Consider the following 14,835-nt stretch of genomic DNA (forward strand, 5'->3'; position numbering starts at 1 on the left):
CTCCCTCTCTCTTGTCGCGCACAGCTTGTCTGGACTTCAGGAGTTTACCTGGTAGCAACTTCACACCACGCAGTTCTGCTATGTACAGTTTATTTACAATATTTACACAGAGTCCTTTGGCTGTTAACATTCACAGCTCTGAGCATCAAAGTGCTTCGCCAGCATATATATTTTTCAGGCAATAGGTAACTCACATTCACTATATAGACTTATATACACATTCATGACCAATCACAGTTCACCTGAGATGAGTCATTCTGGAAATCCCCATTCCTGGCTGTACAAACTGGATCAGACCAGCCTCATCACATGACTTAGCTGTCACTCTGATCAGTATGATCTGTTTAGCAAACTGCAGACTAGGCATAACTTTGACATATGTTGACATCTCTCTCTCTCTCTCTCTCTCTCTCTCTCTCTCTCCCTCCCTCCACAGTTGGAATCTAGTATTTTAGCCCTTATAGGCTACAGTTACCAGAATAACGGTTTTCTAGAACTCGACTTGCAAGTGTCCTACCTTGCAGGGCTGACTTCTTGATCTTAGGCCTGGGTGGGCTAGAGACTCAGCCCCTTGGTCTCTGGCTTGCGGGTTACTTAAGGGGACTGCTGGAAGCATTACCCTGGGGTTGTGAGGCTTCACCCCTCAGCATTTTGTGGTTTTATCCTTGACCAACCTGCCACCCATAAGGAACCAGTAAAAACTTTTAACACCCCCTGCTGTACTATTCCCACTCATGCAAGCAGAGATGTTTGTACATGCCACACAGAGAGCACGCACGCAGAACTGTGTGCATGTATTGCCACCATCAGTGGAGGAACTGGATTGCCCTCTCGGTATTCTGTAATTCACTCGTATGTTGGTACTCCATCAGTTAAAGGAAAACTTTTGACATCGTTCTCTTTCTATGAAATGTGTTTGCATCTAGGTTATGCAGTAGTTCAACAGTTAATGATGTGCAGCTTTAATTAGTGTAAGGAGCCCTGTGACGCAGAGTGGTAAGTTGCAGTACTGCAGTCGAAAGCTCTGCTCACGGAAGTTGGTTTCAGGTCGCCGGCTCAAGGTTGACTCAGCCTTCCATCCTTCCGAGGTCGGTGAAATGAGTCCCCAGCTTGCTGGGGGCAAAGGGAAGATGACTGGGGAAGGCACTGGCAAACCACCCTGTAAACAAAGTCTGCCTTGGAAACGTCGGGATGTTACGTCACCCCATGGGTCAGGAATGACCCGGTGCTTGCACAGGGAACCTTTACCTTTTTTTTTTAGTTAGTGTGCTTAATTACATGATAGGTGTCAATGCAAAGAACCTGACACAATACAACATATTCTCTTGTACTGTCCACTTTTCACACAGCTTCGATGCAGCTTAATTAGTTCTCTTCCTCAATTTACTACTGCAATGACTACTGGAAACATAGGCCATTTATTGGATGACAAAAGCTTCGAAGTTACTACTCAAGTAGCCGAGTTCCTGGCAAAGGTCCTAAAGGAGGGAGAAAGAAGGAGGGGAACCCTCATTTAATTGTTTTTATAAAATTTACTGATGAACTGTGAATTCATTCCGTTTTAGATCCATATCTAGCTGTTTTACCTGTTTGTTTTGTTACTGTAAATGCCAATAAAGGTTCTGTATTCTTCTTCAATTACATGATAAAGAAGTGGATTGCTGATTTGGTCCTAAACAAGTATTTGGATGAGACCGAAGGTCTTGTATAGTTTTCTCATTCTGCATACTTTTTTTTTTTTAATGCAGCAGCAACTGTTGGATGGAGTGACATTTACCAAGTGAGGATGATGATGTAGTGGAAGGGACATTTTTTCCACTTGACCTTTATGCAATGTGTCATCTTGTCCTGTAGCACAAACAATAAGTTGAAATTGACAGATTTGATGGAAAGCTAACTTGACAGAAGTTTATTGTTTGGAAGGATATTCGTTTTGAAATGTGTAGCCTATGACTACAGCCTTGGAAACTTTCCACATACTTGTTATTATTAGGAGGTGGATGGCATGGAAATGGCCACTAGGTGTATAATCATGAAATGCTTTGTTTTCATTAACAAGTTCAACTTTTTAAAATGTGAGTCTTGAAAAAATTTCCTCAGAATGTTTAACATGTTCCATACTAATATGACTAAATTGTTTCATTGTTTTATTTGCGTTAAAATATTATCTTCACTTTTGTTTCCATTGTAAATCTAGGGGATCTTGGGTTATGTTGATTGGGAAAGTGCCTTTAGGACCACAACTTTAAACACCAAATACCCTTTAAAACTGTTCTGTCAGTCATTGTTTTCTGCTAAAGTGACTTACTTGGAAGTATTACCATAATTTCAGTGGTCTTTAATTTCAGATAGGGCTTGTTAGTAAATAAGATCGTAGACAGCTGTTTTGTTTCAGGGTTTTTGTTTTTGGTCCTCTCACTAATTTTACCCTTGCTTCTTATATTTTCCTCTGGTATGAGGACCGATTGTGACAGTGTTGCCAGTTTTATAGTTGGCTAAAAATTATTTACTGAGAACTGAAGAAACTTTTTGCAGTTATCCTATACATGTGAAGTAGGAGCCAGTTTATACAAAGCTTCATATTTGGTGTTAAGTTGGATGGCTGAGAATGACAGCTAAGTGTGTAGGGAAACGGTTGCTCGACTACTTCACCACACAACCAAACAGATACTCAGCATACTGTGACCCCCTTTAACCCCCCCAAGTAGCCCTTTCATCATAATGGGTTTCGCAGTCCTTCATTAGGTTTGCTGATAGAGGCAACAGCTGCAAGTTCAGTATCCTACTCTTCCCCTCCCACTGCTTTGATCACGTACAGACAGCCTCTGCTACATTTCAGGAAAAGCCCAAAAGCTGTTCAGATGCTTCTTGTACTTTCCATATCTTGCTTATTTTGATTCGGTGTGAAATTTCTTCTAACCTTTTGCAGTGCCCCCCCCCCCCATGCCAAAGGGGTGATAGTTTGGTTCTGACAAAAATGTCCACAAAACTCATTCCCCCCACCTTTAGCTGTCTTTTCGTTTCCCCAAGCACCTGGTCAGATTTACCTCTAAGAATGTAACAGTAGTTCTGAGAATAGTGGTGGAGTTGAGCTGTTAAGCATATTGTCAAAATGAAAAAGGAATGATAGGGGATGCAAATGATGAAGGAATTGGACAATCTTTGGCTGATCTGAGAGGAAGAAGAAAGTAGTTTTATCTTTGATTGAATGTATTAAAAGGCACTATGAAAGCTTCTGTAAAGGAACAAAAAGGATGCTAACTTACTAAACGGGGCAATTACTAAAAGAATACTGGCATTTCTTTACAAAATAAAATATTTTTTCAAGTACTCCTTGCTATCCAAGTTCTCAAAGTTTCATCAATGTTAATTAAGTCAAATAAAGTGCCTAAAAGATAGTGGGGTATTTGAAGTAGATTTACCATGGCGTAGTTTGAAGAAGGTCAGGGCTGATCTCGTAGGTATAGCAGTAAGCACATGTTGAATACATAAGCAGCTAGAATAGTTCAGTTATGCAGACCCTTTGAATTTTACATTAGAGTTTCTACAGCCATAGGCATGACCCCTACGCTCGCGTCCGTACCACTTGTGCCATGCAAACTGGCATGGACACCAGCGTAGGGTGGCTTATGCTGGCTCCCTTGGACTGTGGCAGCAGCGTGACTCTTGGACACCAGCACAGCCTCCACTTGGCATTTTCCTGGTGTATCTCCCCTCGCTGGAGTCCTGGGAGGCATTCCCGGGTTGTTCCCAGGGGTGGAGCTGCCTTTAGGCAGCTTCCTAACCCTTTCGCCCTGGGAACACCCCTCCACCCTTTAGCGGGGCTATGCCAGCAAAATAGCTGGCGTTTACTCACTGAAGTCTATGGGGCATTTTTTTTCTCACTTTTTTGATTTTCTGGGTGGTTATTTTTCTTTTTTCTCACCAGGAAGCCTCTGTGGAGGCAACGCGGCTGCACCACTCCCAGCCATTTCCTAACTGCCCCCTCCTTCAGGAAAGGGATGTAACTCTTCTATTCTTATTTTTACATGATGAATTCGCTGTAAAATTGACTTCCAAAACATATAGAAGGTATACCTTAAATTGGGTGGAACAATGTGAAGAAATACCTGAACAAATGAACAACAGGCAGGATGGTGCTGCTACAGTCGTCTTATTTGGGGGCTTCCTGGAGGCACCTGGTTGGCCACTGTGTGAACAGTCGGCTGGACTTGATGGTCCTTGGTCTGATCCAGCAGGGCTTTTCTTATGTTCTTATGATTCACCAATGAAATCCAGAAATGCATAATTCGTCTAGGGTTGCCAGCAGGAGACTGGGGGGGGGGGAGAGAGAGATGGGGGGCACTGTCAGCAACAGCATGACTTCACTTCCAGAAAAAACACAACTGCTGGAAATTCTGTGGTAAAACCATAGAGTTTCCAGTTATTCCTAGAGAGGAATGACATCACTGACATCACTTCCAGATTTTCCCAGAAGTGACTTTACCCTTCAATGGTGATTTTTTAAAAGATTATTTTTCTCCCGCTAGCTGCAGCAGTGGAGATGGACTTCAAATTTAGGACTTCTTTCAGGTTTGTATAGAAATTCTTTCCATCTGTTTTTAGCTCCATTTTGCAGATCTGTTGATCCACATTCTATGGCTCGGTTCAGAATGAGATAAATGATTATGAGTGAATATGTGAAACTCTGACTTTCCTACTGATGGGTACGAAATAATGACTTCATGCTATAGCACAAATCATGCAGGTTTTGTGGTTAGTAGTAGTTTTTCCCAAGGTAAGCAAGATTTTCAGAGGAAAGGTTCCAATGGCGATGATGGTGGTGTATATGTATGTATCCGTGTGTGCGTTTGTCTTTTTCACACACAAGCATAGTATAAAATAGCTTATCAACCAGGATTACTTTCATGCTGTCCAGCTGTATTCTTAATATTATCACCAATTAAAATATCATATGAAGGGAAACTTCCCCCTTTTTTCTAAGATGTCCCTTTGTTGATCACTACACCAAACTTCCTTTCAAGACTAAATATAGCTCTTTGTCATTTGGTAAAATAGTTTTCCTCTTGTTTTCCTAGCTGATAAATTTAGAAGAAAACTTGAAGAGCTGGAGAGTGAGAAAAGGTCACTAAAATTTCAGCTTCCTTCACAACATCCTTCAATTAGCAGCTTTTTGGACAGATTCAGAACACAGGTTCAGATGGCCTTACGTGGAGATGTTCATCGGTAAGTTTGCAGGTTTTTTTTTTAATAAATTTTTATTATTTTTATAATAAGAAAAAACAAAACAAATTATAAAAACAAAGAAAACAATAACATAAAAAATACAAAAATACAAAAAGAGCACTTATACATCATTCAAAATTACCCCATACCGTATGAATTATAAAATACACAGTGCTCTAATACCCACTAATACTGGGTATTAGGTAAGTTTGCAGGATCTGACTGGCATAATCTTTTATGTTTCCAGAAAAACTGACAGCATTTGTAAATATGGGCTATAATACAGCGCACAATTAAGATCAAAGAAACTTTCATAAATATGATTATATGCTGTGTCGTCCCCCCCAAATAACAATCACAGAGCTCTGTTAATAAAACGGATGTTGATTTTGCCCTCTGCAGAGGTCCAGAATTTTTTGTTTTTGATCTGCCTTCTCCTTCTCCTTCACTCCATGGAATGAAGAAATCCTCACTCATGAGGACAGTTAGTTTATTGTGCAACCATGATTATTTCTGTCTCTTTGTGATGGTTTGGGATAGCACAAGTTGGCACTAAAATATTTTTGGCGGGCATGTATTGATTGTAGGATTAACTGAGGATTATCTACCCACTCCACACTTCTCCATCATAGCACACCTGGGAGAGAAGCCTAACCAATGTTTATTTACAGAACCTTATTATAAGAACCTCTAAAACCTTTCTTACTCAAACATCCATTAAATGGCTATTTAACCTTCTGCTCCTCCCCTTCCCTCCAAGTGTTTGGAGAACCCTGGTTGGTTGATTCTGCCTTTCCCTACAGACCACCAGGGTACAAAGAGAACTGGCAGGTGCTGGAAAAGGGGACTGTGATGTTTTTCTCTTTTTCTGTGTGACTCCACATTAAATCATAGAAATAAAACACACACATGGCAAAACACAACATAGACATAAGAACATAAGAAAAGCCCTGCTGGATCAGACCAAGGCCCATCAAGTCCAGCAGTCTGTTCACACAGTGGCCAACCAGGTGCCTCTAGGAAGCCACGAACAAGACGACTGCAGCAGCACCATCCTGCCTGTGATCCACCGCACCCAAAATAATAGGCATGCTCCTCTGATACTAGAGAGAATAGGTATGCAGCATGACTAGTATCCATTCTAACTAATAGCCATGAATACCCCTCTCCTCCATGAATATGTCCACTCCCCTCTTAAAGCCCTTGGCTGTGCCTGTCACACTCTTCTTCTGCTTTGAATAGTTGGACCTGCCTTCCACGCTTGTTTGGCAAAGGAAATAGCTTCAGGGAAATAGCCAACAGCAGAAGCTTTTGATTTTGTCCATCCCCACATAGATCCTTTAAATGGATGCCCATACTGCATCTCACTCTGCTCCTGATGGTCTCCCAGCCCTCCGGAATAGCTTTTAGAGGGAACTTCAGAAGGAGGAGGGGGAAGGTCTATTTTGTAAACTCCTCCTGTTTGTGGTTCATCAGAACAAGTCTATTCCATATTTCATATGTTCCCAACAGTTCAGGCATGTCCCTTCAGGAAATCTTGGTCAGAATACTTCTGCACGAATGAAGGCCTTGTGGCCTTCTTAAGTGATTTCAAAATTCATAGCCTTGAAAGAGAAGTTATTTTAAACAATAACTAGAAGTTAGAACTAATTTCTCCTAATTGTCTTTTAGGAGAAACAAAAGAACACTTAGCAGTGAAGAATACATTTTTATAAAATACTCTGGAATGTTTTGTGCATAAAAATGTGTTCAGCCTGGTACAACTCACTGAAATCTATTTTCAAAAAACAAACAATCAAAAAACCCTAATGCCAAACAAGCCTAAATAAATAAATAGCCCAATTGCCAAAGTAATATGAGAGAATTTGCTTGATTGTGTTTTGGGAACTCTTCCACATAGTTTCTATAAATAAATAGTAGTTATACAAGGGTACTGGTTTGTTTTAATGGCTTGTTTTCAGTACTGTAACATGGCTTTAATTGTAAGCCACATTGAGTAGCACTCTGAAAATGCAGCCTAGAAATCTCTTCAATAAACAAATAACAACATATATACCTTGAAATCTAATTTCCTTGTGAAATATTTTCTGTCACGAAGTAGGGTTGCCAACTCCAGTTCAGAAATGTCTGGAGATTTGAGGGTGAAGACTGGAAGGGTGGGCCTTAGGGAGAGGAGGAGATTTGGTATAGTGCCATACAGTTCACCTTCTAAAGCAGCCATTTTCTCCAGGAGAAGTGGAATAAATGTTTTAAACAAATAAATAATAAACAAGCTATACACGTCGTCTGGAGATCAGTTGTAATTTGGGGGAATCTCCACCCCCCACCTGGAGGTTGGCAGCCCTAGGAATAAGGGGTGGCATGTGTGTGGTATGGTGGCATTAGGAAGTAGAGCACAGTACTGTACCAATCAGCCAGATTAGCCCACTGTTTGAAAAACGGCTTACATTTTTTAAACTAAACAGTGTGATTAGAGGAATGCTCCTTGGCTAGTGGTGACGTAATGATTCATACTCACAGCACACATTAAAATGTTGGTGCTTGGGAAAAGGCTGCATATGGCTGATTGTGGGATTTTACATGTGCACACACACATACACGGTACCTATACATTACATGTGTGTGTTAAGTGCCATCAAGTCGCTTCCGACTCATGGCAATCCTATGAATCAATGTCCTCCAAAATGTCCTATGTTTGACAGCCTTGGTTAGGTCTTGCAAATGGAGGGCTGTGGCTTCCTTTATAGAGTCAATCCATCTCTTGTTGGGTCTTCCTCTTTTCCTGCTGCCCTCAACTTTTCCTAGCATGACTGTCTTTTCCAGTGACTCTTGTCTTCTCATGATGTGACCAAACTACGATAGCCTCAGTTTAGTCATTTTAGCTTCTAGGGTCAGTTCAGGCTTGATTTGATCTCTAACCCACTGATTTGGTTTTTTGGGCAGTCCACGGTATCCATAACACTCTCTTCCAACACCACATTTCTAAGGAGTCTACTTTCTTCCTGTCAGCTTTCTTCATTGTCCAGCTTTCACTCCCATACCATACATTACATACACAGTATCTATACATGAGGGTACTGGTCTCATGACATTACAACAGATATTAAAAACAACGTAGTGTGAAAAGAGGTAGGAACTATCCTCTTGGCCATTAAATGCAGAATTTAAAAAGAAATGTCTGTGAATTTTAAGGGAGATACTCAGGCTTCCACTAGAATACCCCCAGTTCCTTGTACTTTTCAGGAGATAAAGAGGGCTGAGGGAAGCAGCTAAGATACCTTCCATGAGTTCCACTGCAGTTGCTGATATCTGAACCGAACCCAATGCTATTAATGTTTTATCATTTTCAAAGGTTTAACAGAGAAGAAACAGTTTTCTCACAGAAAAGTGAACAGAAGGTTTTCAGTCCAACTAGTCAAGAGAAAATACAGGTTTCATTCAATAAACGAGACCAGCTGCTTAAAGAAAAACAGTGGATACAGGTAAAAGGCAAGCAGTTCACCACTGGGTAGGGCCCAGTGTAGGAGGCATTCATGGAAAAAAATAAACAAGTAGTTTATTACATTACAGCAGGGTTGCTAGCTCTGGGTTGGGATATACCTGGAGATTTTTTGGGTTGGAGCCTGAGGATTGCGGGGTTTGGGGAGGGAAGGGAGTTCAGTGGGGAATAATGCCATAGAGTCCACCTTCCAAAGTGGCCATTTTCTCCAGGTGAACTGATTTATCTCACCTGGAGATCAGTTGTAATCCCAGGAGATCTCCAGCCACCACCTGGAGACTGGCAACCCTACCTTATAGTCTTTTTTTGTTAATTTCATTACCAGAATCTGATCTCCCAGTTTTAGTTCATGGAATTAAAAGGTTTGGTGTGCAGTTACTGTTATTAAAAAGTCAGTACTTTCAGCATTATCATCTTTACTTTTTCAGGCTTTTCCCATCCTTTTGGTAGAACAGCAAGTTTCATAAATGGCCAATGTTTACCGGTACTTTGAATGTGGTGTACTGGGTGTAGAAAAATAAGTTCAATTATAAAGATTTTCTTACTCATATTGAAGAAGCAAATTCTAAAATATGCTAGGCCCATGGGTAAAAAATAATTTCTCCAAATTAGATTGTTGTTTTCTGATGCGTTGTTGTTTGCTCTGTACTGCAAATAGATTGTCAGATAATTTACCATTTGATGTGAAAAGTACCAATTCCAGGTTCCTTTCTTTGTGGCTGTTCTTTCTCTTTTCAAGTTTTTTATTCTAACTAATGGTTTACTAGTTCATTTCAGTTTGGAGGTGGATTCTTTTTAACTGAATACTATTGATTTTCTGCCAGCATTCCCAAATTGGTAGTACAGAGAGTGTGCTCTAAGCCTGATTTGAGGCTCAGGGTAACGGACCTGATGTTGTCCTGATGACCTTTGTTATCTCCTTGACAGATGTCTGAGTTGAAACATTATCTGCTCCTGCTGCTGCAACTTAAAGCAGGAGGAACTGTGCTATGAATAAGATATCTTCCAAGCAACATTGGTATAAATTGAAAATTTTGGACTGACCCTTTCAGTACAGAAAGAGAAGTGTTCTTAAACTAATGAGTACACCTGCAAAGCTAAATTAGCTTTTACAGCTTGGTGGATTTTCAGAATGTTTCCATGCAGTGAATGATTAGTTCTGCTTTGATTCCTATTGTTAGCATGTATTTATTTGAACATATCAGTCCAAAACCCAATTAACTTCAGTTATGCTTAAGACCCCTGAAATTAGTGGGACTTAAGTTAGGCATAACCAATTTAAGTTCTGGTTCCAAAGGGGGAGCTATGCAACTCCGTTGCAATGTATTTTAGCAATTCAATAGGATAGGATGCTACTTCACAAACATACTAAGCCATGTGGAAGCTGCTTCCTTGTGATGCTATTCCACAAGGCTGAGATACCACGTGGGTGGGTTTTCATGGGTGAGAAGACTATGCAGTTGGCTCAGTCCATGTGGTTATGATATTCACAAATACATTACAAAAAAGCATCTTTCACATGGCTTAGGGTGTGTGTATGAAAGGGATCTGAGTTTCTTTTTGATTCATTAAGTATCATTCACTGTACACTTGTTTTTCATTAAGAATAATGCCCAGTAAATTATCCCCATTTTGTACAGAAAGAAATTGAACTGTTGAGAGCAAGGCTGGCTGTTTTGGAAGCTAAAGATCAACAGTTAAGGCGAGAAATTGAAAATCAAGATCCTATCATTCAGTTGCAGGACAGTGAATTATCTGCCTTGCTTAGCTGGTTATCGCATGGAGAACTACAGGCAATAAGCAAAGCCTTGGCTGATACTTTGGAAGCATCACATCAAATTCCATGCAGTTTGGATTTCCCAGAATCCATAACAAGGTATTTCTTACTGGATGATACGTGAAAGCCCTTTTTTAGTTTGAAAACCCTGATTTGTTTTTCTTTATGTTCATATAGGGCACACATATTTACGCAAGAAAAAAATCTGATTGTTAGCCTTAGGGTCAAACTAGACAAGGTGGTGTGAGGTCCATGACTGGATCTCCTACAGTGTTTTAAAGGCAGCTGAGAGAAGCACAATTTGGATTGAGGCTATGACGCTGAGTAAAGCAGGATCACACTCTTTCCCCTCTGTACCACTTCCTCAATGCAAATCCCCCTCCTTATCCTGTATAGGGCGTTTGCCTAGATGTAGATTGAAGGAAAGGGAAGGTGGTAAAAATCACTTCTGTAAAACCCTTTTTTCTCAGAAGGCCCATATAAAAAACAGCTTAGATGTTCCATTGTAGTTGGTAGTAATACAGCTGCTGACTTAGCCCTACAGAGGGGGTTACCGCACTTTGTATTCCCAGCAATGAATTAAGAGTTTGAAAACGTTATAAAAAACATCGCTTTAAAAGGGTTTTTGGATACCATGGCTTATAAATGGTTGGAAGACATCTTCACAGCTAAAGGGGCCAAACAAAGTGCGAACAGTATTTTTTATAACGTTTTCAAACTCTTAATACATCGCTGGGAATACATAGAAAGTGCGAACAGTATTTTTTATAATGTTTTCAAACTCTTAATACATCGCTGGGAATACAAGTGCGGTAACCCCCAGAATTTGATGTAAAAACCTTCCAACATATATCAAAGATAACAGTGATTTCCTACAAAAAGTGGACCCTTGAATAGATTGAGTTGTATCCTGTGACTGTTCCATTGATAACAAAGTTTCTGCTCCAGAGGAACATTTTTCCATTAGCCACACTGAGTCCTTTTGGGACATTTTACCAACCATTTTTCCGAGGTTGGTAAAATGAGTACTCAGCTTGCTGGGAGTAAAGAGCAGATGACTGGGGAAGTCAGTGGCAAACAACCTTGTAAACATAGTTTGCCTAGTAAACGTCGTGATGTGACATCCACCTATGGCTCAGTAATGATCTGATGCTTGCACAGGGGACTACCTTTACCTACCTTTTTACCTACTGATACAAGGTCTGGCAATTGTCACCTGCATGACTTGGTTGATTTCTAATTTAAAGGTGCCCCTCCTTGATGATAATTGTTGTGTATGTAAATAGTTAGGAGGGTAAGCAGCGGGAAACCTAGGAGCTTGAGTCCCAGACGAAGGCTCCTAAACCCTGCTCGCGCCATTGGCCCAAGCCAGCACGCCCCATTGGCCCTAAGCCGGGTCGCGTCATTGGCGACCCGGGGGTTGTTCCCCCCTATCACGGATCAGGGGGGGAGTGGCCGCAAGCGGCCAGGGGGGAATATAAGTGGGGCCGTTTTACACAGTTCTCAGTTCTGTTCTGTACTACAATAAAGCGTTGTGTTGGAACTCCGTCTCGACCTCGTGTGTCCTCCCCATGCTGACTTAACAATAATGATTATATTTTAATCAGTTAGCAGTTAGTTCATGGTCTCTTTATTTATATGCACATTTGCTTTGGGATTAATGTTATATGTTATATTGGGGGGTGTTCATTTTTCTATGTGTTTTGTTCATCTTGTTGTGACACTTTGATGTCATCTTTGTAACCTATGCAAGTCGTAGAGAAAGTCTGGCACAATAAAATAACTAAATATATCAGAAAAGGGAGAGTTTGTCATGGAAGACTGGAATGAGGAGAAAAATAGTTTAATGGCTGACAAACGGGTTTCTGGAGAACAGGGGTTAGGAGATATCCTTGTTAGCAGGGGAGTCTAGTAGGGGCTTTAGGGGCTTGATAGATAGGAATGTTTTGGGTGCTGTTCCTCTCAAAACCAGAAAAAAGTTATTAGTCTGTTCTGTGTTTACAAGTCTGAACTCTCAATAATATTGAGTTGTAAATGTGCATACCCTTTGTCCCAGCTCTCAGTTTCTTTGTGACATTGTGTGTGTGTTTAAAGTGCCGTCAAGTCGCAGCCGACTTATGGCGACCCCTTTTTGTGGTTTTCATGGCAAGAGACTAACAGAGGTGGTTTGTCAGTGCCTTCCTCTGCACAGTAACCCTGGTATTCCTTGGTGGTCTCCCATCCAAATACTAATCAGGGCTGACCCTGCTTAGCTTCTGAGATCTGACGAGATCAGGCTAGCCTGGGCCATCCAGGTCAGGGCTTTTGTGACATTAAGCTCTGAAAAAGCTTGGAGAAGACACAGTCACTCTTACCAGTTAAATAAACTTGTCATTTTGTCCTTTTTCCCCTAAGAAACAAAACTTTACCTTTGTGAAGGGTTGGGAGGATTTATAAACAAAAGAGAGGGCTATGTGGTGAGGTCTGTGCTTAAGAACCAGTGCAAATTCCAGACTCCTCACCATAATTTCATGGCAGCAGTTATGGTATTTATATTTCCCCTGGACCTCTGAGCTGAACTGGGAGGCAGAACAAACTATAAATGCCATAATCCTTTGCAGGAAATTATGGCAGGAATTTGGCATTTGTATTACTGTTAAATTTATTTATTCATTTATACCCCACCTCTCTCCCCAATGCAAACTTACAACCCTGTGAGGGTAGGGGAGGCTGAAAGTGTGTGCGTGGCCCAAGTTCACCCAGCAAGCTTCCATAGCAGACTGGGAGTTTAAACCTGCATCTCCCAGTTCCTAGCCTAATACTCTAACCACTACACCGCCACTATGATGATGAAGAGGATGGCGATGATTAGCCATTTAGATTAAAGGGTCACTTTTAAAAAAGATTAAAGGATTGGTAGAGTGAAAACATCTGCCCATAACCCAATAATTAAGCAACAGTAGCCCATATGCTTGCTATAGCACAAGCAAAATAGCACACTGAGAGATTCATGGATAGCAAACTAAGAGTGCCAGGGAATTATTGATTTCCTGATTGATTCATATTGTGCAGACTTCGCTGAAGGGCAAGGAAATCACTCCATTTCAAACTTTTAATAGAATTTTGCTGTATATTTTCCATTGAGGTAAGCTTCAGCAGATAGTGTATCCTCTGGAGTGTTGTGCCTGTCGTCTTTCAAAAGACTTGGATTAGGTCTATATTGAAGGTCATCACTTTCAATATGCCATTTCTGGAGAGACCTCAAAGGTCTTTCACAGAATCTGTGTTCAGTGTTACTTTGGAATCTCTGAATAAGCAAAATGCAGCCCTCCCTTTCTGCCCCCCCCCCGAGGAGGATGGGGTTTGGGGAGGGGAGGGACTTTAATTGGATATAATGCCATACAGTCCACTTTCCAAAGCAGCCATTTTCTCAAGGTGAACTGATCTCTGTCACCTGGAGATTAGTTGTAATAGTGGGAGATCTCTAGCTACCACCTGGAGGATGGCACCCATCTAGCCTCAGATAGCAGGGGCAACCAAAGCAGGGCCTCTGAAGATGATGGGAGTGAATGGGTAGGTTCATGTAGGAAAAGGCTGTCGTTAAGGTATGATGCTTAAGGTATACTTTGTATTGTGCCCTAAATACTAACAGATGAATGAGGTTTCTGATGTTAACAATGAATACATGAGTTTTAACCTAACTGTGGGTATTTGCTATAGTCCTTGTATTGTTTATCAGGCCATGATTTTCTGATCATGCCAACTTTTAAATTAATATTAATTTTAATTTATAGGCTTCAAGAAAAAGAGCGGTCCCTCAATATATCCATTAAAGATACTGCTTCCAAAGTAAGTGCACCTCAACTGTAATAACATTTTCCCCTGTAAATTTAAAGCACTAATGAGGCAATGAATCACTTTACTGTAAATAAAAAGTCTGTGAATGACCTTCTAAGAACTTTGTTTAATGTAATATTCTGTGATTATGGGGAAAGTTGATAGAAAAAGTACCGGTACATAATTAAAAAAATGTGGTGTAATGTATTAAATGTTTCCCCCCTTTTGGTTCTATGCTAAGAAAAAGAGCTTAATTATAGGCCTCCAGTTGGAATAAAACCCTCCACTTTATGAAATGAAATGTTCCCAAACTGGTGGTTTGTTGCTCAATTCTGTCCATGACTGGAGCAATAATTAGTGTCATCATGACCAAGGTAAACTCAGCTGGACTTCTCTGTCTCATTGGCTAGTAAATACAGTAGGAAGCCCTGTTGCTATGACTCGTATATAGCACAAAGGTGTAGTGGTGTTAGGAGGTATTCGTTAAGATATTTGTACCCTGCTTTTTTCCTCAATA

General features: G+C 40.7%; 1 protein-coding gene across 1 annotated transcript in view; it reads left to right on the forward strand.

Moving 5' to 3' along the window:
• Window positions 1-14,835, forward strand: part of DISC1 (DISC1 scaffold protein) — a 159,042-nt gene that overhangs the window by 24,629 nt on the left and 119,578 nt on the right. Inside the window, exons 4-7 of the mRNA XM_056853327.1 lie at window positions 5,079-5,226; window positions 8,579-8,708; window positions 10,366-10,601; window positions 14,276-14,330. Coding sequence (XP_056709305.1) covers window positions 5,079-5,226; window positions 8,579-8,708; window positions 10,366-10,601; window positions 14,276-14,330 — 569 coding nt within the window. The remainder of the gene's footprint in view (window positions 1-5,078; window positions 5,227-8,578; window positions 8,709-10,365; window positions 10,602-14,275; window positions 14,331-14,835) is intronic.

The sequence above is a fragment of the Euleptes europaea genome, chromosome 7 (genome assembly GCF_029931775.1).
Source record: "Euleptes europaea isolate rEulEur1 chromosome 7, rEulEur1.hap1, whole genome shotgun sequence".
Classification (NCBI taxonomy): domain Eukaryota; kingdom Metazoa; phylum Chordata; class Lepidosauria; order Squamata; family Sphaerodactylidae; genus Euleptes; species Euleptes europaea.